Source organism: Mustela erminea, chromosome X (assembly GCF_009829155.1).
Source record: "Mustela erminea isolate mMusErm1 chromosome X, mMusErm1.Pri, whole genome shotgun sequence".
NCBI lineage: Eukaryota > Metazoa > Chordata > Mammalia > Carnivora > Mustelidae > Mustela > Mustela erminea.
The window spans coordinates 128,214,843-128,235,536 of NC_045635.1; the positions used below are offsets into that span (position 1 = coordinate 128,214,843).

The following is a 20,694-nucleotide window of genomic DNA, read 5'->3' on the forward strand; positions in this document are numbered from 1 at the left end:
CCGCCCAGCCTTTAGCCTCCCTCCCACCGCCTCTGTCTCCCTCTCTCCACAAACTGCCCCGGAGTGAGCAGCCGCTCTCGGAGGGCCCAACAGAGACGGACAGACGCACTGACTGCCCGACACCCAAGCCTGCCAACTAGCCAGCTTGTGCCCGGCCGCTTGTCCTCCCCAGGTAGGGCCCCCCCGCCGTTGTCCCCTGCTGCCGGCTCCTTGTCTCATCCCTGGTTCCACTCCTCTCACCATCCTGGAGATGTCCCCTGCCCCTACGGCCCCCGCACCCCCCCCCTCCACATCCCTACCCTGTCCCTGTCACCCACTTACCTCCCTCTCCTACTCCCGGGCTGCCTGCGGTCCCCATAATTCCCACGCCAATGCTGTAGGCTCCTGGCCCACACCACTTCGTCGCTGCCCTGCGGCCCCCTTAGTCCTTGCCCCTTCCTGCATTTTCTAACCCTTTCCTCTCCCTTCTGGCCTCACTCAGCAACACGGCCTGCCTGGCCGGCCTGCCCTCCCTGCCTCCTTCCTGGGTTCTTCCCCCCTGACTGCCCCCCACTCCCATGGCATGGCCCTGGCATGGCCGGGTGGCTGGCATCCCAGCTCTGCCAGTAGCCCTCTTCCTCCACTGAGAGTCCCTGAGTCCCCGAGAGCTCCCTGCACTCCGGCAGCCCGCCCTGCCCAGGACTAGTCCTTGGCGTGGGCTCACAGACTTGGTTTCCCCGGCACACTCCAGGCAGCCAAACCCACAGGCCAATTCCCTTCCTCCACCTCCTCCTGAGTGAGGGGTGGGTCCACATGGCCCTGGCAGTAGGGTCCCTGGGTGCGGCTGGCTGGGTGGCTCTGCTCTGCCTGTCCCCAGGACCCTCTTGGATTGAGACTCAGAATTGGGGGGTGGGGTGGGCGGAGAGAAACGCAGGCAACTGGGCCATGTTAGCCTGGGCAGGCCTGGCTTGGGGCTCTGGAGGACTTCTGGGGACCCTGGGGAGGGGTGAGGCCACAGGTCCACTTCCAAACTCAGACATTGTTGTCCCAGCATGGGTGCCTTTAAGGATCAGTGAGGTTCAAGAGCTCTGTCCCCCAAAAGCAGCCCCCACAGACTGGTGCATGGGGCCACTCATGGTGGGAAGCAAAAGCGTGGCTGCAGGGTTGCTCCCAAAGTGTTTTGGAAGGGAAGGAGTAGCCCCTGCTGGTCTCACTCCCACACCCTCCATTGTACAAAGGGGACAAGTGAGGCTCAGAGACAGGCAGGAACCTGCCCACAATTGCACAGCAAGTCCGACACAAAGCTGGGGCCAGGACCCAGGGCTCCTGATTGACAAGCCCTGGCAATCAACCCCGTCCCACCCAGGGAAGCCTCACTTGGGCACTGACAATGACAACCTGTGGCCAACTGCATGGGAGGTGCCGGGGCCACTGGTCCCTGACCTGCAAGTTCCCAAGATGGCTGGCACATTGAAGGGACTGCCAAGTGACCCAGGAGAGGAGCAGGGCAGAAGAGAGCTCTGTGCACGTGTCACCAAGTGCCCCGGCAGGGTGGGGGATGGGAGCACCCCCCTCGGGGCTCTGAGGGTGGGGCTGCGGCTCAGGCACTGGTCCATCAGGGCTGCCCAGGACGGTCCTGCGGAGGGGACCAGGAGGCCCAGGGTACTCTAGGGCAGGGTGGTGGGTTAGGGTGGGCAGTGCAGATCTTCAGGCCAGGGAGACTGTTCTCGAACCCCATTTGTTAAGGGCCACTCTGGTCGCAGATATGGTTAGTCCTGTCCTCAGCACGCTCCTGCTTCCACACCCTCCACCCTGTAGAGACTGGCCGGCATTGAGACGGGCTGGAGATGCTCAGGCCTCCCTCGGTGCCAAGGAAGTTTCCCGGGGAGGTCCCTGCAGGGCCAGGGCTGGTGTGGAAAGAGAAGGCGCGCGGGCAGCCGTGACCACGCAGGGGAGTGCCTCCTGGACGCATGCAACTGCCGGGGCCTTCTGCTCCCTGAGACACAGGCTGTCCTGACAGAGGCCCCTTCATGTGAAAGCCGCCCGTGTCTGGCTACGGCGCGGCAGTGCGGGGTAGCCCTGCGGGGCGGGACGGTGGGGGTGCATCGAAAGGAAGCCACCGCGCTGGACGGCGAGAGCAGACTGGGAGCCTGCCCCCCACCCGCCCGCTGGCCTGCCGTTAAGCCCTAAGAACCCAGGTTACAGTGGGCATTAATCATCCCACTGCTTTTGTGCCCTGCCCTGGAGCAGGGACCCGCGTGCCCGTGTTGTACATGGGGAGCCCGGAGCCCGGCTTCTTCACTGATGGGCTGGGAACAGTTCTGGGCAGGCTCATGTCAGGGGCCCAGAAAGTTGGCCTGCCAGTCCTCTGACCGAATTTCTTCCCCATCCTACCAGGGGCCCTGGCCCGCTGGAGGAGCGTAAACGAGGAAGGCCACGAGGAAAGTGGGTGTTTGAGAGACTCCAGGGCGTCCAATCCGGCGCCAGTGCCAAGTCCCCACAAGAGGGCAGAACCTTCCAATAGGGCCTCCCATCTCTCCCAGTCCCCCTGCTTCCTGGGCCCCCCGCTGCCAGGCATCTCTCTTCCACTCCCTGGAGAAGCCCTGTGGAGACAGCACAGCACAGGACAGGACTGTCCCAGCGGTCACTTGTCCTTACCTGCCTGCGGACACAGTTGTGGCATGAGAGAGTAGCAGTCTCCCAGGAGACCCCTGGGGCATACAAGCAGCAGGCAATGGCCCAGGTGGCGTCCACCCTGCCCCCATTCCCCACCCCCCGCCCCCCATAGATGGTCCCAGCCCCAGCCTCAAGGCCTCTGAAGCCTCATTTGCTGAGCGGCTGGTTCATTTGTCTTGCACGTCTCTGGGGACCTTCCAGCACCCCTGAGTGTAAGAAACGTCTTCCCACGTCCACCACAACGCCCTCCCCACCCTCCTCATCGGTCTCCCCAGGGTAAGAGAGCTTCATCTCTTCCCGGACCTGCCTTCTGCCATACCTGTTGGCCCCAAGTGCGAGGGCACACACCAGCCCAAGGGCTTGGCTCAAATTGAGGGACCGGAGGACTGATGGTGGCTCTCCCAGGCACCCTCCTTGTGAGCCGTGGAGTTGGGGGGGGCGGTGAGCAAGAGCTCTCCCTAAAGGCAGGGTCCTGGCGGCTTTGCCCCCTCCTGTCAGCTGACCCCGGTGTCAATCCGTACCCCACCCCTCCATCCTGTTCTCTTCTGCTCAGACACTGGGGCCCACAGGACGCCTTCTGTAAATCCCACCTTAGAGGGAGGCAGTAGGGGGCCGGCCCGCGGGCTGCTGCGCCGGGGGAATGGGGAGGGTGTCTGCTCGGTCCTGCTCCCCAGGGCCTGAGGCCCATTAAGGCTCTCTGGGGGGCCCTGTGGTCAGGCCTGGCCCCTGGGGTGGGCGTGGGGCATGTCCCTCGTGACCACCTCCTCTAGGGGGTGGGTGGCTGGGATTCATCCCCCTCACCTGGAGCCCTCAGCCCCAGCACCCCTCCCCCCGCCCCCATCAGGGCCTCCTTCACCACCTCTGGGATTCCAGGCTCCTGGGAGCCGCCCCAGAGCCACCCCATTTGGCTTCTGCTGTCCCCACCAACCGCCCTGCTCTGGATCGGGGCGGTCCACAGGGTGGCCATGGAGGATGCCTTCTCGCCTGGGGCCCAGCAGCCTCAGTTCCCACGGCAGCCTACAGAGCAACATCATGGCTTTCTGGCATTCCGGAGGGGCCAGGACACAGCTGACTCAGCAGCCCCTCCCTGTGGTAACACATCTCTCGGCTTTAAGGGGCTGGGGTCTCCACCCAGTCTCCTAGCGCTCAGCTCTCCCAGGCCACGGCATCCGCAGGCCAGAATCCGCAAACATCAGCCTGGAGCCGAGCTGCAGGGCTCCCCCGTTTCTCTCCCACCATCTGCCCCTTGACGGCTGGATGGCCAAGTGGAACACAGCATCCACCAGCCCGAGTGGCTACAGGATTTGGGATTTGGGGAACAGAAGCAGGACTTGAAGGAGAGAGACAGAGGGCAGCCCTACTCCCAGGAGACCGGAGGCCAGCATGACTCTGAGTTCCTTACAGCCTGAGTCCTGGCTCGCCCTTGATTACGGTCCACCAGGGCCTCAGAGGCCTCCTGGCCGAACGGAGGTGTGAACGGGGGGAGCCCCTGAAGGGGCCAACTACAGACAGCTGGCTCCCACCCCCAGCCAGATCCCCTGGAGGAGAACAGGGAACCCGATGCAGGGAAGGGGCTGCCGGAAACCCTGGGAGGGAAGGACCTCACTTGGCCCAGCCAGGGAGCAAGGCCGATGGGATGCCAGGCTCTGGGAACCAGGCTGAGAACCTCTCCCTGTGGGATCTGGTGCCTGCTAGGACAGAAAATGCTCCCGGGGAGCTCCCCGGCCTGGCTGGGACGATGGCTTTTCCATGCCCCTGCAGACCTGGAGCAAGTGCCTGGTGGCTGTGCTGGGGCCATGGAGGGGCGGCTGGCCCTGCAAACGGTGGGGAGCTACCGCTGGTGGCGGTCAAAGAGAGGGCCCGTGTTGCCGGAGGGTTCATGGGGTGGCAAGCAAGGAGGAAAGGGGCCCACAGACCAGGGCCCAGCTTTCCCGCAGCATCGCCTGGCAGGTCAGCCAAGGGAGCTGCTCGGGAGTCTTCTCCAGGGGCCCGGAGGCTGACCCAGTGGCCTGCACAGCCTAGGGAGTACCGGGTCTTATGGCTTTGGGACCTGTGGCACAGGTTGATTTTGGTCTTTTGGGTTGGGTGGGTGGGGGGGTTTGTTAAGAGATCATTTAAATCCCCGCCCCATTTCCAGGAGATCATTTAAATCGCCCACCCCATTTCCAGGAGATGATAGCATCCACCTTCTTCCTCAAACAATCCAGAACGTGCTGAGGAGAAGCTCGGGGTCTCTTCAGTGAGTGGGAGGAGAAGGAAGGACACGTGTGAGAGGACCCGGAAACTCAGGACCCTCAGCTGACCTGGGTCACCTGCTGCCTGGCTCCTGGCCAGCAGTTTGACCCTCCTGCCTTCCAGAGGTTTCCCGGCAGAGTGGGGGAGGGGTGGGTGGCTTTCCTGAATACCGAGGGGAGAGAGGTCTGGCGAGCCGGCACCGGCCCCCCTGCCAGCTCCCCGGGACCAGCCCCCTGCTGTCGATGGGCCGGATCCCTGCTGACTCCCTGTGGCCTGCAACTGGCACTGGCAGGTTGGAGCTCTCCCCGAAGGCTGACGGAGCCCGGGGCCCACCGCACCAGTCCCGCTGGGGGACCAGAGCCATGGAGGAAGGAGCAGATGCAGACGACGTGGGGCTCAGGGCCTGCCCCCTCCCCACTCCAGCCACGACCCCCTCACACAGTCACCCCCTCACACGCACACCCCTGCATAAGCTTCAGCAGACCCGTGGGGGGGGGCACATGTCCCCTCTCTCTGCTTGGCACCCAAGTGGAGATTACATGCTGTCGGAGGGTCGGTGGGGCCCGGGAGGGTGGCAAGAAGCAGCTGGGAATGTAGCCTGTTGTTTGAAGCTGGTCCCTGAGGGCTTTGGTGGACAGAGGAAGGGGGGGGGTGCCCTGTGCTGCCTGTCCCCCTCCCAACCCTCTGCATCCACATAGTCCTAGGGCATTGGCAGGGGTAGACGGTGCTGTGCACACCAGAGTTCAGGTCGGGTTGCTCAGTGGGGCCAGACGCCCTGGGCTGAGGCCTCGGGACAGTGTCCGGCGTCTGCAACTTGGCAGCGGCGGGCCACACATCTGCAAGCAAGCTCCCAGCGTGCACCAGACCTTAAGCCCTGCTCCCGCCGCCCTTGGCCTGGCTTGAATGCCTGGCACAGCCCCTCCATGTTCTCAGAGGCTGCCAATGCGTCGTGTTTGGCGCTGACCGGGAGCAGTCCCGCTTGGAGGACTGCGCTGGCTTTCAGAGGGCTAGACAAGGAAGGCCCTATGGGTCTGGTGGTGCAGGCTCCGGGAAGCCCAGCCTTTTCCCTTGCTCACACCTGTGGGCACCAGGCTGGAGGCCTCACAGCCATGACCACTTCTTTCCTCTGCTCGGAGGGGGAGGGGTCCAGCAAGCTCCAAGCACGCTTCGATGGTGCTCGAGGCCCGCCGTGAAGTCCTCCGGGATACCCCCTCAGGTCCACTGTCCAGCCAGCCCCCTCCTCCCTGGGCGACTCTACCCGCTGCATCTGTTGCCAGCTCCCGGAGTGGAAATGAGGCTCTGCTGGGAAGCCTGCCCAGCCCCGACCCTGCCAACCTGTCCACGGCCCGGGCCCAGCCAGGAGCCGGCGGCGGGAGAGACAGCCCCACCTTGTCCTCAGCCTCTGCCATAGGGCCCCGGGTGGAGGGCCTCCAAGCCCTCAGCTTTAGGCCCTCCCACCACAAGCGATCCCCTGCGGGAGCCCGCGGTCGCGGCTCTGCGTCTCTGTGGCCCCCAGACACAGTGACATCAGGCACAGCTGGTCTGAGCTGACTTATCTCCTCTACAGCCCCCGTCCCCCTGGGACAGGTCCTGGGAGCCCATGTGGAGCCGAGGTGGCCAGCTTCCCTGGCCATCCTCTAGTCTGGCGGGAAGGCCAGATATGGGGGCTGAGATTCCCTGCAGAGACCCGTCCCCCCCCAGCCCTCCCCAGCCCTGACAGGCCGGAAGAGGCCTGCTTTTGTCCACCTCTCCCAACAGCCCCCCTGTGCCTGGCCAGACCACCCCAGCCACCCCCACCTATCCAGGTGAACTGTGGCTCCCAAGGCCTTCCAAGTCTCCCACTGGGCGGTCCAGCCCTGACTCATCCGGCCTGTGAGGTAGCGGCTTTGGCAGGGGTGCCAGGCAAGAAGGGAGCAGGCTCCTCCCCCTCTCCCATCCCATCTTGCTCTCCTGCCTCCATCCCCCCCTTCCTGTTCTCTCCCGCCGCTCCTCCTCCTCCCAGCTCTGGGCGTCCAGTGGCTCCCAGGCGAGGGCCCCAAGCAGCGGCCCAGGCCTACCCTGCTCTGCCCTGGAGGTCGCAGGATCAGGGGAAGAAAGAGGGACACACTGCCCAGGTAGGCAAGCACAGGGCCTTCTCCCTACTCGGTCCCGTGACCTTCTGGGGCTCCCCTGGGTCCTGCCTGGCCAGTCTGGGGCTGGCAGAACCTGGAGGATGATCATGGGGTGTTGGGGCTGGAAGGAGCTAGGCAGACTGGGTGCTCCCCCCGGACATGGGGGTCCTTACTTTGCTGTGTGACCTGGGACAGGCACGCAGCTTCTCTGAGCTCCTCACTGCGGGCCACACTAAGGAGGGCTGTTGGGAGCTGCTAGGGGCGCTCTGGGGCTGGCTGTCCAGCTGAGTCCACTGAACAATGTCCTGGGTCCGTGACCTGCACCAGCCAAGCACACCGCAGCCTTGGTGCCAGAAAGGCTGCTGCATGCTCTCCTGCTCTGTCCTCGGGAACGATGGGAGCCAGGGCAAGCTCCATGACCCACTGAGGGGGTGCCCGAGTGTGAAAGGGGGTGGCAAGACTGGGCTGGACGGGAACCCGGAGCATAGAGCAGTTGTGCCCAGACCCAGAAGTGGTGCTAGACCCCTGGCCAGGTCGGGAAGGTTCCGGGGCAGAGGTGCGGGCAGCCTGCAGCAGCCAGCCCAGCCCCACACCAGCTGGGCTGGCCCAGGAATGCAGCAGGCAGGGGCCTCCACTCCCCGGGGACCCCTTCCATGTTTCCACCCAGCAGGGAGGCTCAGGGGTCATCCAGCCCCACTGAAGCCCCTCACAGCTCCTCCGCTATCCAAAATGGGCCCCAAGTGAGGAGGGTCCCCCGGGGTGGGGCCCGGTGTGGGTCTACAGGGAGCCCCTGGAACCTGGCCAGTCTCACCGCCCACAGATGCCCCCAGAACAACCCCAGACACCAGAGTCTGGGAGGGAAGCAGGGCAGGCCCGCTTGTGCCTGTGTAACAAACAGGGAGATTAGGCTGCTGGGACTGTCCTGGGAGGTCTGGGTAGGTGAGGCTGGTGGGACCTTCCCACAGGGGGCCGCTGCATGGGCGAAGGAAGGAGGTGGGTAAAGACGGGCACCTGGGGCAGGTTTGGGCAGGACAGCTTCCCCCTCACGCCCACCCCCTGCCCAGCCTGGGGGAGCCTTCAGACAAGCCTGAGCCCGCCTGCCACCTTGGCAGGAGCCTGGTCCCCTCTGGGGGCCTCTCCAGGGGGCTGGGCCACGGGCAGAAGGCAGGCAGGAGCTGAAGTGCGAGCCCTGGGGCTCTGCAGGCCAAGCCAGCTGAAGTGTTGGGGGCCAGGAAAAGGTGCCGAAGCCCTGGGGAGCAACAGGGAGGGGGTGGAGCCTCAATGACTTTGCCTCTCTCTCCCCCCACCGCACCGCCTCCGGGGCTAGCCCGGGTCTCAGCCCCGCGTGCCCAGCCTGGTGTCTTGGCCTCTTGACTTTTCTTCGAAAAATGTGGGTGTGTTGCAAGGGGGAGCTCAGGCAGGGAAGGCAGTGACTCACGGTGGTCTAGCTCAGCGCCGGCTGCGCCCACATCGTCCTGAGCCACAGCTGAAACCCAAACTCTTCAAGGCCAGTACGGGGCAAAGAGTTAGTCGCCTTTCAGTCCTCCACCCGCCTCCTCCGTCCGTTCGTTCCCTCACTGACCAACCCACCCGGGGGCAGACCGCCAGCTGACTCAGTGCTGTGTGGGGGACAGCGGGCGAGGGGGCCAGCGCTGCCAACTTACGGACTGGCAAGACGATGCATCGCACATGAAAGCCAGCATCCTGCCTGGGATCAGAGGAGAGCAGAAGGAGGGGTCCCTGCCTGCCCACATCCACTCTCTCTGCTGCCCCCTTTCCCGCCGCTTCTACCTTGAAGTCCGTGGAACCTAGGCTGCTGGCGTTGGGAGGTTTGCCGGGACAGGGCCCGGAGAGCAGGTATGAGTGCGGAGTGCCAGCTGGGCCCTCCTAACAGCCCCTTCCTCCTCCCAGGCACGCCCACCATGCTGCCCCTGTGGCTCCTGGCATCCTTGCTGGCCGTGAGCCAGACCCTGCCCTTCGAGCAGAAGGGTTTCTGGGACTTCACCCTGGATGATGGGCTGCCCATGCTGAATGATGAGGAGGCTTCAGGTGCTGAGACCACGTCAGGGGTCCCGGACCTGGACGCCCTCACGCCCACCTTCAGCGCCATGTGTCCCTTCGGCTGCCACTGCCACCTGCGGGTTGTTCAGTGCTCTGACCTGGGTCAGTCCCCGGACCAGGGGGGAATGGGGGCATGAAGGCACAGGCCCAGCCTGAGTGCTCCATCGTCCTATGGGAGGAGCCTGAGAGGGTGGGGTCCGGGATGGGGTGAGCCCACACCGGCGTGGGGGTCCTTGTTCCCACGTGGAATGGTGTCCAGCTGTCTGGCTGCAGGCGGGTGGGGAGTGAGAACGGCCGTGCTCTGTGGCAGAGCTCCCACGTGTGTGTGAGTGCGTGTCCCCGTGCTCAGAGTCACTCATGTGGGCGATGGTGGCCCTGGCCCCCAGGTCTGAAGGCTGTGCCCAAGGAGATCTCACCCGACACGACGCTGCTGGACCTGCAGAACAATGACATCTCCGAACTTCGCAGGGATGATTTCAAAGGCCTCCAGCACCTCTATGTAAGCCCAGCCCGGCCCTGAGGGGCTTCGAGGAGGTGGACCGTCTTCCCCTAATGAGTTGGGTGCTTGTGGGTGTGTGCACGCATGTGTGCAGTGTGAGAGGGGCCTGGGGGCCCATGGAGTCCTGAGAGAAGTCTGCACAGCTGCAGGTCCCAGGCCGCCCTCGAGGATGCCAGCAGCCATCGCAGCCATAAGCCCAGGGCAGAATTGCTCAGCCCGGTTCCCTTCGCAGCTGAAAACTTTCCGTTGTATCAGGGCATCGCAGTGACCCGAGAGGGACAGATTTCGTCATAGCCAGGGTGCAAGTAGGGAAGTTGAGGCTCAGGGAAGGGGGGTGCCGTGCAAGGCAGGAATGGTACAGCCGGGCCTGGGGGACCTCCTCGAGGCTGCACTGGCAGCTCCTCACTGATCGCCAGCCCAGGGTGGGTAGGCAAGGGAGAGAGAAAGTGAGGAGGGCGGGGCGGGGGGGGGGGGCACGGGCACCTTCACTCGCCACACCCTCCCTGTCCCAGGCTCTCGTCCTAGTGAACAACAAGATCTCCAAGATCCACGAGAAGGCCTTCGGCCCCCTGCGGAAGCTGCAGAAGCTCTACATCTCCAAGAACCACCTGGTGGAGATCCCTCCCAACCTGCCCAGCTCCCTGGTGGAGCTCCGGATCCATGACAACCGCATCCGCAAGGTTCCCAAGGGCGTGTTCAGCGGGCTGCGCCACATGAACTGCATAGGTGAGTGCAGCCGGCAGGGGGCACTCGTACAGGGCCTCTTGCAGCTGGGGTGGCTCCGTGCCCCGAGGCAAGCCTGGTGGGCCTCACACAACATTCTGGGAGCCTGCCCCGGGGCTGTCTCAGCAAGATGAAGAGAAACCTGGGAACCATAGAGAGAGGGAAGGAAAAGGGCCAGCCAGCCGAGGACCATCCGGGACCCAGCCAGAGGAGCTGAGCAGGCTGTGGTGGAGCCCCACCTTGACCTCTGGCTCCCCTCCCTTTCCTACTGCTTCCCCTATCCCCGGAGGCCTTGCCCCTACCTCCCAGCACCCTTGGGAGGTAATGGTCTTGAACAGTCAGGAGTCTGCAATCAGCCCAGTAAGGTAGCAGAGCTGCTTTCAGGGTCAAACTGGGGAACCAGGGCCCATCGGGCCAGCCCAGGCCAGGAAGCCCACAGGACCTGGGGCTGTGCGGGTGGCCGCCCAGATCTGGCACAGGGGCTGAGCAGGGCCTCTCTCCTAGAGATGGGCGGGAACCCCCTGGAAAACAGTGGCTTTGAGCCCGGAGCCTTCGATGGTCTAAAACTCAACTATCTTCGCATCTCTGAGGCCAAGCTCACCGGCATCCCCAAAGGTAGGAAGGTGGCCCCTTTACCCCACACTGCCAGGCCTCCATGGCACAGATGGGCACAGATGGGGGCGGGGTGCTGGAGACGTCTGGAACCATCCGTCAACTCAGGGAGGGCTTTGGTAGTCCTGTGCTCGTGTCTGCCCCGCCCCCACATACAGACCAGCCCACACACGTGGCCTCCCCTCTTGCAGTCCATCAGAGCACCCTCTCTTCTTGGCAGACCTCCCCGAGACCCTGAATGAGCTGCATCTGGACCACAACAGAATCCAGGCCATCGAGTTGGAGGATCTGCTCCGATACTCCAAGCTGTACAGGTGCGTTGGGGGTCCAAGCAGGGTGCACTGGCCCCTGCTCTTTTTGCCTCTAGCCCTTTGGTGCATCTCACCTGCCCTCTGCAGGTTGGGCCTGGGCCACAACCAGATCCGCATGATCGAGAACGGCAGCCTAAGCTTCCTGCCCACCCTGCGGGAGCTGCACTTGGACAACAACAAGCTGTCCAAGGTGCCCTCTGGACTTCCGGACCTCAAGCTCCTCCAGGTGAGTGTGTCAGGCCCCCGCGCCAGCTGCTGTGGTCTGGCCAGCTCCTCCCCGCTCTCTCTGCCTCCACCTCCGCATCTGGAAAGAAGCAACCGCAAGGATCCGTGCCGAGGAAGGAGGGAAGGCGAGCGGGGACTCCACTGTGGATGGCAGATAGAGCAGGTCGTGGGCGGAGAGGTGTGAGGCGTGAGCAGGAGTCAGCCTGGTAGAGATTGTAGCTCAAGTGCTCCTAGGCGGGTTGGACACCAGAAAGGTGTGGCAGAGCCTGGGAGGTCAGGGGACAGTCTGGCCATGGGAAGTGGACAGATTTGTGGCAAGAGAGGTTCAGCTCCTGGCAGGAAATAGACTGATGGGGGAGGTGCAGGGTCTTGCCTGGGGTTCTTTCAGGGACCCCTGTCCCTGGCTTGCCCTCCAGTCTCTTCCTCGGCCCATTCACACTCTCCAGGACACCTGCCATTCTCACAGGCAGAGCCAAGTCCCAGACCAGCCCTGCCCGGGTGAGGGCGTGGGAGACGGGTCAGCCCAGAAGCAGCCGTAGGGAGGCCCAGGCCCGGCTAAGCGCGCCCTCTAGCGGCCGGTGTCCTCTCTGCCTCTAGAGGGCGCAGTTGCAGCGTGAGCGCCTCACCACGGTCATGGCGTTCCCTACCCACTCACGCCCCCTGCTTCCCCTGTCCCTCTGCTAGAGAGGGCCTTCAGGAAGTTAAGGGCTGCTAAAAAGCAAGCACCCCTGGGAACTGGAAGGAAGAGGAGGCCATCTGCTGGCTCTTTCTCCTTTCACACCTACGGGTCTCTGGAGGGAGAGGCTGCAGCCCAGAGCCAGGCCCGGAGTTTGGGAAACTCAGAGACAGGGCAAGAGACCAACCATGAGCCCAAGGAGCCATCTTCCCTGCACGGAGACTCACACCCCCAGGCCCCTCACTTCCCACCCACCACACACCACGTCTGGGTCCCTCGTCCCAGCCCCCGGTCACACAGCAGTACCCGAAAATCCCCCCAACACCCACATGACACCCATACCCAGGCCTTGGTTTGCTGCCCCCAGCCTTGGAGGAGACACATTCTGGCCCTCAAAAGGGCAAGTACTACAATGAAAGCACCCCCAAGGGGTGGCCAGGAGGGACCCAGCTGGGAAGGAGGGCCCAAGCCCTCTGTTATCTACCCTCAACTTGGCCCAACCAGGCTGGACCAGATTCCAAGCGCCATGGTGGGTGGTGGGGGCGGTGAATCCTCCGCCCTGGCACTGGGCCTGAGCCACATCCCTCTGCCCCCAGGTGGTCTATCTGCACACCAACAACATCACCAAGGTGGGCGTCAATGACTTCTGCCCCGTGGGCTTCGGAGTCAAGCGGGCCTACTACAATGGCATCAGCCTCTTCAATAACCCTGTGCCCTACTGGGAGGTGCAGCCGGCCACTTTCCGCTGCGTCACTGACCGCCTGGCCATCCAGTTCGGCAACTACAAAAAGTAGGAGCAGCCAGCAGCCGCCGTGGTAGCCTGGGCGGGGTCTCTAGAGAGCCCAGCGGACATCCTGACGGGGAGGGCAGAGCGAAGGAGCAAAGCCAGTGCCCAGCTGCACCCACTCCAGCCCCGCCCTCGATCCTGGACCCCAGCTCGCTGCCTCCCAATGCCCTTATCCTGGCTCCCAAGCATGCAGATGGGGCACGAGACCCAGCCTCCATCATATGTCTCCGGCTTCAGAGCTGTCCCTGCCCCCGCACCCCCAGCATAGCCACTCAGAGGCACCCTCATAAAGCTCTCTTCCCACTCACCATGAAATCAAACTGCCCGAGGCTCCAGCCCAAGAGAAACGGGCCCTGGGTCAAGGGGCCGGGAAGGGGCTAACAAGGATGGAGACAGCCCACCCCACCCGCCTGGGACACAATCCTCCTCGTGTACTTGCAGCTTCCAGCCATCCTTGGCCTGGCCTGCTACCCTGGGCCTCCCATGCACCCCCCAACCCTTCTGCAAGACCATGGCCCATTCATCCAGGCCTCCTTGCTCTACTGGCCTCTAGACCAGTATTTGCTTCTCTGGCACTCCGGCTCTTTCTCCCCCTCGCTCTGTCTCTCTGTCTCGCTCTGTCTCTCTGTCTCGCTCTGTCTCTCTGTCTCTCTCTGTCTCTCTGTCTCAGCCTCGCTCTCCTCTCTCACATCTCTGAGCTGGGTCGGTGTCTGTCTCGACGGGCTTCTGCCCAGCCCCTACCCAGGCAAGCTAGGGGACAGAGGGCAGCTGCCTCCCAGCCTGCCCTGCCCAGGCCTTGCGCCCAAGTCTGGACAGTTCTGGAGGGGACCAGCTGCTGGAGGTGATGCACCCCGCATACACCTCATAGTCTGAAGGGGAGCATTGGCCCTGGCAAGGGCCTGGCATCCTACTGGAGCCCCAGCCAACTGTCCTTGTCCCTCCTGCCCCCCATGACAGCTAGTTCTCCCCTCCCTTCGCCTTCCGGCCCCCTAGTACGGTGGGGCTGCTTCTGAGGTCGGTTGTTGTCTTTCAATTAAAGAAACACTGTGCAGTATGGCTCTGTGTGCTGCCGCTTGCGGGGTGGCCCTGGGGACCGGGCGGAGGGGGGAGAGCCACAATGGGCCATGGTGGCTGGCTCCCAGGCTCTGCCCCTCCGTGCCCACTCCGAGCCGCGGACTTCCTCTCTGTTGCTCTCCCTGCCCACAGGCGAAAGTCCTCAGTGCCTCCAGACCTGACACTGGGCAAGGGGGCCCTTCCGCTTCTTTCGAGGTGCTTCCATTTCCCTAGCTGTCCTTAGACAGGGCTCCTAAAGCAGGCCCGGCTGAGGGAGACTCTGCCCTTCCAGATCCCAGGGGCCCTGCCAGCCTATCCTGATGGGATCTGGGGGCTCAGAACCATGAGAGATCCAGGCGGTTATCAAAAATTGTGCACAGCACCCAAGTCAGCACCAGGGGGCGCCCACCTGGCAGGACAGGACTCAGAGACCAGGCAGCAAGCTGGACTTGCCCACCCTCGCTGGCCTGGCCTGGGTCCCACGCAGAGCCTCCCCCACAGCGGATCCCAGTAGGTGCCGGCAGGGCCAGGCCGAGGTTGCCACGCTCTGTCACTGGCTCCCAGGAAAGCATCCAGGACGGAGCCTGAGAAGCCTACCCTCTGGGGAGACAGGTCTGGCCCAGAAAGGGCAGCATGGGCCTGGGAGGAACCGTCTCCAGAGCAGCATGCCCTTAGACGGCAAGGCCAGCAGACGGACATGGTGGCTAGAGCCTGCTGCTCGTCCTCCGTTCCCCACAAGGGGCCCTGGCCTCAGGCAGTGGGGGCCGGGGCTTTCCCGGGCAGCCAGGGGCCGCCGATGAAAATAGAGCAGGCAGGGCCCAAGAGGAGTGCCAACCCAGGAGAGAAGGAGCTCAGAGGCTCCACGTGCTGGCTCCGAGCACAGAGCTGCATGCCCTTCCGCCTGGCCTGGCACCAGGGTGCCCGGCGTCCCTGAGTTTCCCCTTTTGGGGACAGGAGGCGCCGCTCAGCATGGTGGCCCCGTGACAGAATGTCAGCCGTCGGCATCATAGCACTATTCTGGGCCATGTGCTCCACAGCCCAGCAATCTCTGCTGAGCTGGGCAGGCTCGGGGCAAGGGCACTGGCCAGGGGCCAGGAGACTGGGCCTCGTCAAGTCCCCTCACTGGCTGGGAAGAGGGACAGCCAGAACTGGGGCCTGGAGGACACAGAGACACGGACTCCTCAGGCCATTTGTCTGTGGGCCGGTCTGGGGCACTGAACTGTGTCAGGCAGGTGCCACGCAGCCCCCAGAGACCTCCATCTTCCCTCCCAGCCTTGTGGGTCACCCAGCACAATAGGGGACAGTGCACCCTGCAGGCAGGACCCACACTCTGCCCAGACCGGAGGCCCCCGAGGCACCCAGGGGACAACTTGGGCCCTGCGGCAGGAGCCCAGGGCTGTGAACAGGGCCACACCACAGAAGAGCTCACGAGTCCTGGTTGGAAAACGGTTCCACGCCCGCAGCAGGGGGCACAGACCTGGTCTCGCTCCGCTGTCAAGTGTGCTGCAAACTATTAGATGATGGCGACAATGACCATACCCAAGTTGGGACTGCTTGGGGTCAGGAATAAAAGCCAGGGCACCATGAAGGTGATCCGGCCTGGTGCCCCAAGAGGGCCCTCCTCGTGGAGCTCGGAGCCTGGCTGCAGTCACGGGGAGACATGGGGTGAGCTGCAGGCAGATGGAGGGGCTCAGGGGGCCCAGGTACAGAGCCTCCGCTGTGCCCCCAAGGCCACAGCAACCGAGGGAGGAGGATCCAGCTTCCAGCCTCTAGACTTGGGGGCAGATTGGATGTGGGGTGACAGGCAGCAGGCAGGCTGAGGGTGTGACAGCGCCCCCTCCCCGGCCTGAGGCCCCTGGAGGAAGAGGAAGGGGCCGCAAGAAACAGGACCTGAGGGTCAGGAGACCCCAGGAGCTCTGGGGGCGTGGACACAGCTCAGAGGACGCATCTAAGAGAGAGAGAGAGAGCCAGAGCAGGCACAGGTGCGCGAGCACACACACAGGCGCACACACACGCACACACACGCACACACACACACAGGCCCTGAAAGTCACGGGAGCAGCTCACTCAGGGAGGGCTGTCCTACGGGGGAGTGGCTGCCAAGGAGACACGGGGCTGGGGTGGGGGTACATTTCCAAGTATTTACTGCAGGTCAGGTGCCTTCTGGCTGTAGCGGGGCCCAGCTGGAGCCTAAGCCGAATCCATTGCTTCGGTTTAGACAAGTTAGAGCTTGTCGGAGGGGCGGCCCGCCAGGCGTCCCCAGACCATGGCCAGGGATGGGGGCAGGGCACCTCAGAAGGTCAACCCCTCCTTGAAGGGCCCCAAGGGGCAGCTGGAGGGGCTGCTCTGAGAACTTGTTCATTCACTTCTGGTCCCCCCCTGGGTCTCCAGGCCCCCTCCCCGTGGGCTCTGGGCTCTGGGCTCGGGAGGGCGGGGGCTGTGGGAAGAGGCAAAGCACGGAGCCGCCACGGCCCGCGGCCCTGGAGACCGGGGCAGCCCTGACACTGGGGGGCCCCGGGGCCTGCTGCTAGCCCGGGAGACCAGAGCCTGGTGGCAGGAGCGGTCATGCCCAAAAGGCCATCTCGCCCTTGCCAGACCTGAGCTGCTCCTGAGGAGCAGAGAGGAACTGGGGTAGAAGCTATTGAGACCGCGGGCCTGCAAGGTCCTAGGGGAGGTCTGGGGGTGCCCGGGACTTGTTGGGGGCCAGGTCAGGGGTTGATAGGAGTTTCCTGGAAAATCAAGGTGTCAGCAGGGCCATGCTCCCTCCAAAAACTCAAGGGGAAGCTCCTTCCCACTTCTCCCAGCTTCTGGTGGCTCCGGTCCTTCCTCGCTTCAGGCTACCCCTCCAGACGCCGTCTGTCTTCACGCGGCTTCCTCGTGTGTGTGTGTGTGTGTGTGTGTGTGTGTGTGTGTGTGATCTCTTTCTGCCTCTCTCTTATAAGGACACTTGTCACTGCATTTAGGGCCTACCCAGATAATCTGGGATGATCTCTCCATGTCAAGATCCTTAACTTAATCCCACGCGTGTGCGGGGGCATTTCAGCCTGCCAGAGGGCCGCAGGTGTTGGCTGATCCGGAGGCCCCAGCGTGACGGTGGCCCCCAAGGCCTTAGAGGAAGGGAGAAGGAAGGGTCTATGCTCTCAGTCAGGGAGACAGCGGACACTCAGAAAAGAGAAGGCCCTGAGGCCGGGCCAGAAGTTCCCCTACTTCAAGGCTGGGCTGAGGAATTCCTGTCCCCAGAGGAGACTGTGACAGCCACACCAAAAGTAGCAGGAGGGAGACCAGGCAGGGGGGAGGGGAGGCCGCTGCTGGGCCCAGGAAGAGGGGTGTGGTGAAGTGGGGCCAGTCGGTCGGCTGCAGGCAGCAGTGGGGGAGGGGGAGCACTGGAGGCAGGTGACAAGGGGGGGGTGGTCAGTAGGAAGAGGGAGTGTGGGTCCCTCTTATGCAGTCAGGGGGCAGGCTGGAGGAAGACGGGCCTGAGGCGGGCCTCTCGTTCTTGGCTTTGGTTCTTGGGCCAAGAACACCTTTGAGACGTCCCGTCCCGGGTGGAGGCAGCTGACCATGTAAGAGTCAGGGGCACCGACCAAGGCCTGGGGCTCCTGAGGGGGCAGGAAAGGGTAACAGCACAGTGCGGACTGAGGAAAGGAACAGAGGAGGCTTCAGGGAAGCAGGGAGGTCTGGGCCGCTCAGCCAAACACCTTCTCCTGCCGCACCCCGGCCCGAGTTGCTCCCTGAAGCTGCCCCATTAGCATTTTCAGTACAGGACACAGGCCTTGATGTAAGGAAGAACTTTCTAGAACTTTCTCCCCACCCACCTCTGTGCAGATGGAAAAACCAAAAGGGGCTGGCCAAGGAGCAGAGGCCATTGATGACAGTGGGAGAGTTTCCCTGGCACCCAGGCTCCCTCACTTCCCAGGTCTCAGACCTCCCGCTTGGCCTCAGGCCACAAGGCTGGGGACCAACAGTTTTGAACCACAGGAAGGGGGCCATCCCCTCTCCTAGCTCATTAGCTCTTGGGGGTTGCCATTTGCCAGAGACTGGGCATTTTCAGGACATCCCGTGGAGCTGCGGTCCAGTCCCTTCAGCTCTCCTGAAGGCCACATACCTTGTTCCTTGACCAGCTGACTTTGGCCACAGTGGGCCTCATCACAAAGGCGTGTGGCACAGCCAACTCTGGCCTGGGCTAGCCCTTGGCAGTACCCCTAGGAAAGAGACGAAAGGGTGGTGGTGAGTGTTCCTTGCCTCTGATTTTTCTCCCCTCGACTCGTTTCTTCCCTCTGGGTGTTCAAGGGCAACTCCAGCAAGAGGTGGGAGCCAGACGGACTTCACGTGATGGTGCCAATGCTCCCACGTGGGCAGCCCTCGGCGATCAGTAGGTCCCTGACCCCTGAAGGAAGGTGGTGATCCTGTCCCAAGGGAGTCCCGGCTCTTCTCTTCAGCCACTCCCAGGCCTGCGCGCGTGAGCCTCTCCCCTCCCTCTAAGCACCTCTCCTCCCCGGGCTGCCAACACATTTCTGCCCAGAGGCTGACCAATAACTGAACGTTTGCCAGCAGCCAGGGACCTCAGGCCAGGGACCAAAGGACACGCCACCAGGCCGGACTGCAGGAAGCCTGCCACACGGGGCGCAGGGACCCAGCTTGCACCTGCGGGGTAGAGGAGGCCAGAGGCTCCCACCCTCGACCCTCCCGGGAGGTGGGCCGGCAGCCCAGCGGCACGATGGGCTTCAGGTGGGGTCCGGGGTCGCTCCGAGTGTGCAGCGGCAGGAAGAGCAACTCCAAGACGGTGGGAGGCTCCGTGGGCAACGCTGAGCTCGGGCACAGAAGCTTCGGCTCTGGAGCTGTGGGGCCGAGGGAGCCAGAGTCGCTGCCAGCCGCACCCGCTGGGGCAACCCCCCACCTGTGGGGGCACCTGCAAACCCACAAGAGAAATGCACAAGTCGTGTGTGCGAGTATGTGTGAGCGAGCATGTGAGCGTGTGTGAGAATGAGAGTGTAACAACATGGGTGGACAACTGCGTGAGAGCTCGGAGCGTGAGTGTGTGCGCACAACTCAACCGGCGAGCGTGGGCACGAGCGTGCGTGTATGTAAATAATTGTGCATGAGTGGGAATGCAGCCGACTAGGTATACGAGTGTGTACAAGTGTGCGAGCATGACAGCATGTGACTCTATGTGAATCGTTGGGTGTGAGCGTCTGCACGTTGGCACCAGTACGTGTGACTGACTTGTGAGTGTGTAGCGCGTCAGCGAGTAAGCGTGGGCTAGATGACTATGGTCTTGTGTGTGAATGGGAGTGCGATTGAGCACATATGCAAACTCTGGGGAGCTATGGTAGTCCCCTGGCCCAGGGCAGACCCTTCGAGTCCTATAGGTCTCTGTCACAACAAGCACCTCCTCCTGGAAGGCTTCCTTGAGCCCCCCCACCCCACCCCGGCACCATCTTTCGCTCCCCCATCAATATTCCCTGAGGGCCCTTACCCCACTTTTCTGACCGCACATTCACTCTGCCCGCCAGCTCCCTGTTCTGTGGCCCCTACTGTGTCCCCAGTGCCCAGCACGGCCCTTGCACACAGGACACCCTGGGACTCTGCTTGTCCGAGGCAAGAAAGAATTTGTGGCTATGTCCAAGTGTCTTCTACCTGCCGCATTCTTGCGCTCTGAGCCCTGCATGCTCCGAGGTGGTGAGGCCTACTGTGGGCCTGTCACTTCTCTTTCCTACGCTCAGCCCTCTGGGGATTCTGATGCCCTCAGATGGTGGCAAAGGCCTCCTCTGAGTTTGGAGAGGAACTGGGAACTTGGGAGCTGGGAAGCTTGGGACCCTAAAGACCGGTGGCACGGGCCAGCCAGCTTGCCCCTGGCTGCAGGGTGTCCATGGGCACACTCGGTTTGTGCCCATGGATGTGCCAATGTGTGCTGGTGCGTATGGTCTTCCCTACATCGGGGCTTGTCTGAGTCTGTCTCCACTTGTGCCTGGAACGTATGTGTCCCTGTGCGTCTGTCTCGGGTGTCCACCTGTGTGCAGTAACTCTGCGTCCTGTGTAATGGTGTTTATGTGATAACCTTTTGGGGTCACAACTTTGAAAATCTGCCATAAGCTCCAGTTTCCTCCCCAAAGACGCTTTTAGTTGTCATATTCCCAATAGCAGGCAGCTCCAAGAGCATCATGACCCCCTGGGAAACCTCAGGCGCCCAAGAAGCCCTCGCTGCCACTCAGCAACCCCGCTCCGCACTCCACCTGACTGTGAGGGAGAGGGCCCCGAGGACAGGGGTCTTGAGACGGAGCGGCAGTCCGGGTGCCCCAGTCACATGCTCATCGCTCTTTCCCTGCACTCCCAGGTGCCAGGGCCCCCAGGTTTCCAGCCAAGCCCACCTCTCATCCGCTAGCGCCCTCCGGGGGCCCTGGCAGACCCGGAAGGACAGGCACCCCCGCGCATCCCAGGGGACAGAAGGGCGCGCTCCAGGAGCGTGGCTCTGGAGCCCCGCGGCCCCCGCGCGGCGCGCCGCCCCCCGCGCCCGCTCCCTCCTCCCTTCTCCTCCTCCCCCCTCCCCCCCACCCCCGCCTCCTTCCCCTCCCTCCCTCCTCCCTCCCTCCCTCCGCGCTCAGAGCTGCGGCTGGAGCCGAGCGCGCCGCGTCGCCCGCCGCCGCCGGTGCGGAGCGTGAGGAGCACTCGGCCGCAGCTCTCGCCTGCCGCGGAGGGTCGCGCCTGGCGCCTCCGGCCAGGTCGCCCTGTACCCGGGCCTTTCCGTC

At 63.5% G+C, this 20,694-nt stretch overlaps 2 protein-coding genes and 1 long non-coding RNA gene across 4 annotated transcripts in view; 2 read left to right on the forward strand and 1 right to left on the reverse strand.

The window, feature by feature from the left end:
- On the forward strand, nt 1-13,425 carry BGN (biglycan). 2 transcript variants are annotated; one of them, XM_032329479.1, is made up of 8 exons: nt 1-172; nt 8,913-9,164; nt 9,449-9,561; nt 10,074-10,287; nt 10,789-10,899; nt 11,117-11,210; nt 11,295-11,433; nt 12,705-13,425. In XM_032329479.1, the coding sequence occupies exons 2-8, from the start codon at nt 8,924-8,926 to the stop codon at nt 12,900-12,902; spliced, it is 1,110 nt and encodes a 369-aa protein (XP_032185370.1). In that variant the 5' UTR covers nt 1-172; nt 8,913-8,923; the 3' UTR covers nt 12,903-13,425. The 2 variants fall into 2 exon arrangements, with proteins under 2 accessions (XP_032185370.1, XP_032185371.1); XM_032329480.1 differs by lacking the exon at nt 1-172 and adding an exon at nt 6,868-7,004.
- The window catches only part of ATP2B3 (ATPase plasma membrane Ca2+ transporting 3), a 66,379-nt gene continuing 56,024 nt past the window's right edge, over nt 10,340-20,694 (forward strand). Inside the window, exon 1 of the mRNA XM_032329469.1 lies at nt 10,340-10,363. The gene's annotated coding sequence lies outside the window, so the exon portion shown is untranslated. The remainder of the gene's footprint in view (nt 10,364-20,694) is intronic.
- LOC116582111 overlaps nt 10,359-20,694 on the reverse strand; it is a 26,670-nt gene continuing 16,334 nt past the window's right edge. The window contains exons 2-4 of the long non-coding RNA XR_004282383.1: nt 18,114-18,119; nt 11,882-11,891; nt 10,359-10,369 (exon numbers count right to left, since the gene is read on the reverse strand). This is a non-coding gene — a long non-coding RNA (uncharacterized LOC116582111). The remainder of the gene's footprint in view (nt 10,370-11,881; nt 11,892-18,113; nt 18,120-20,694) is intronic.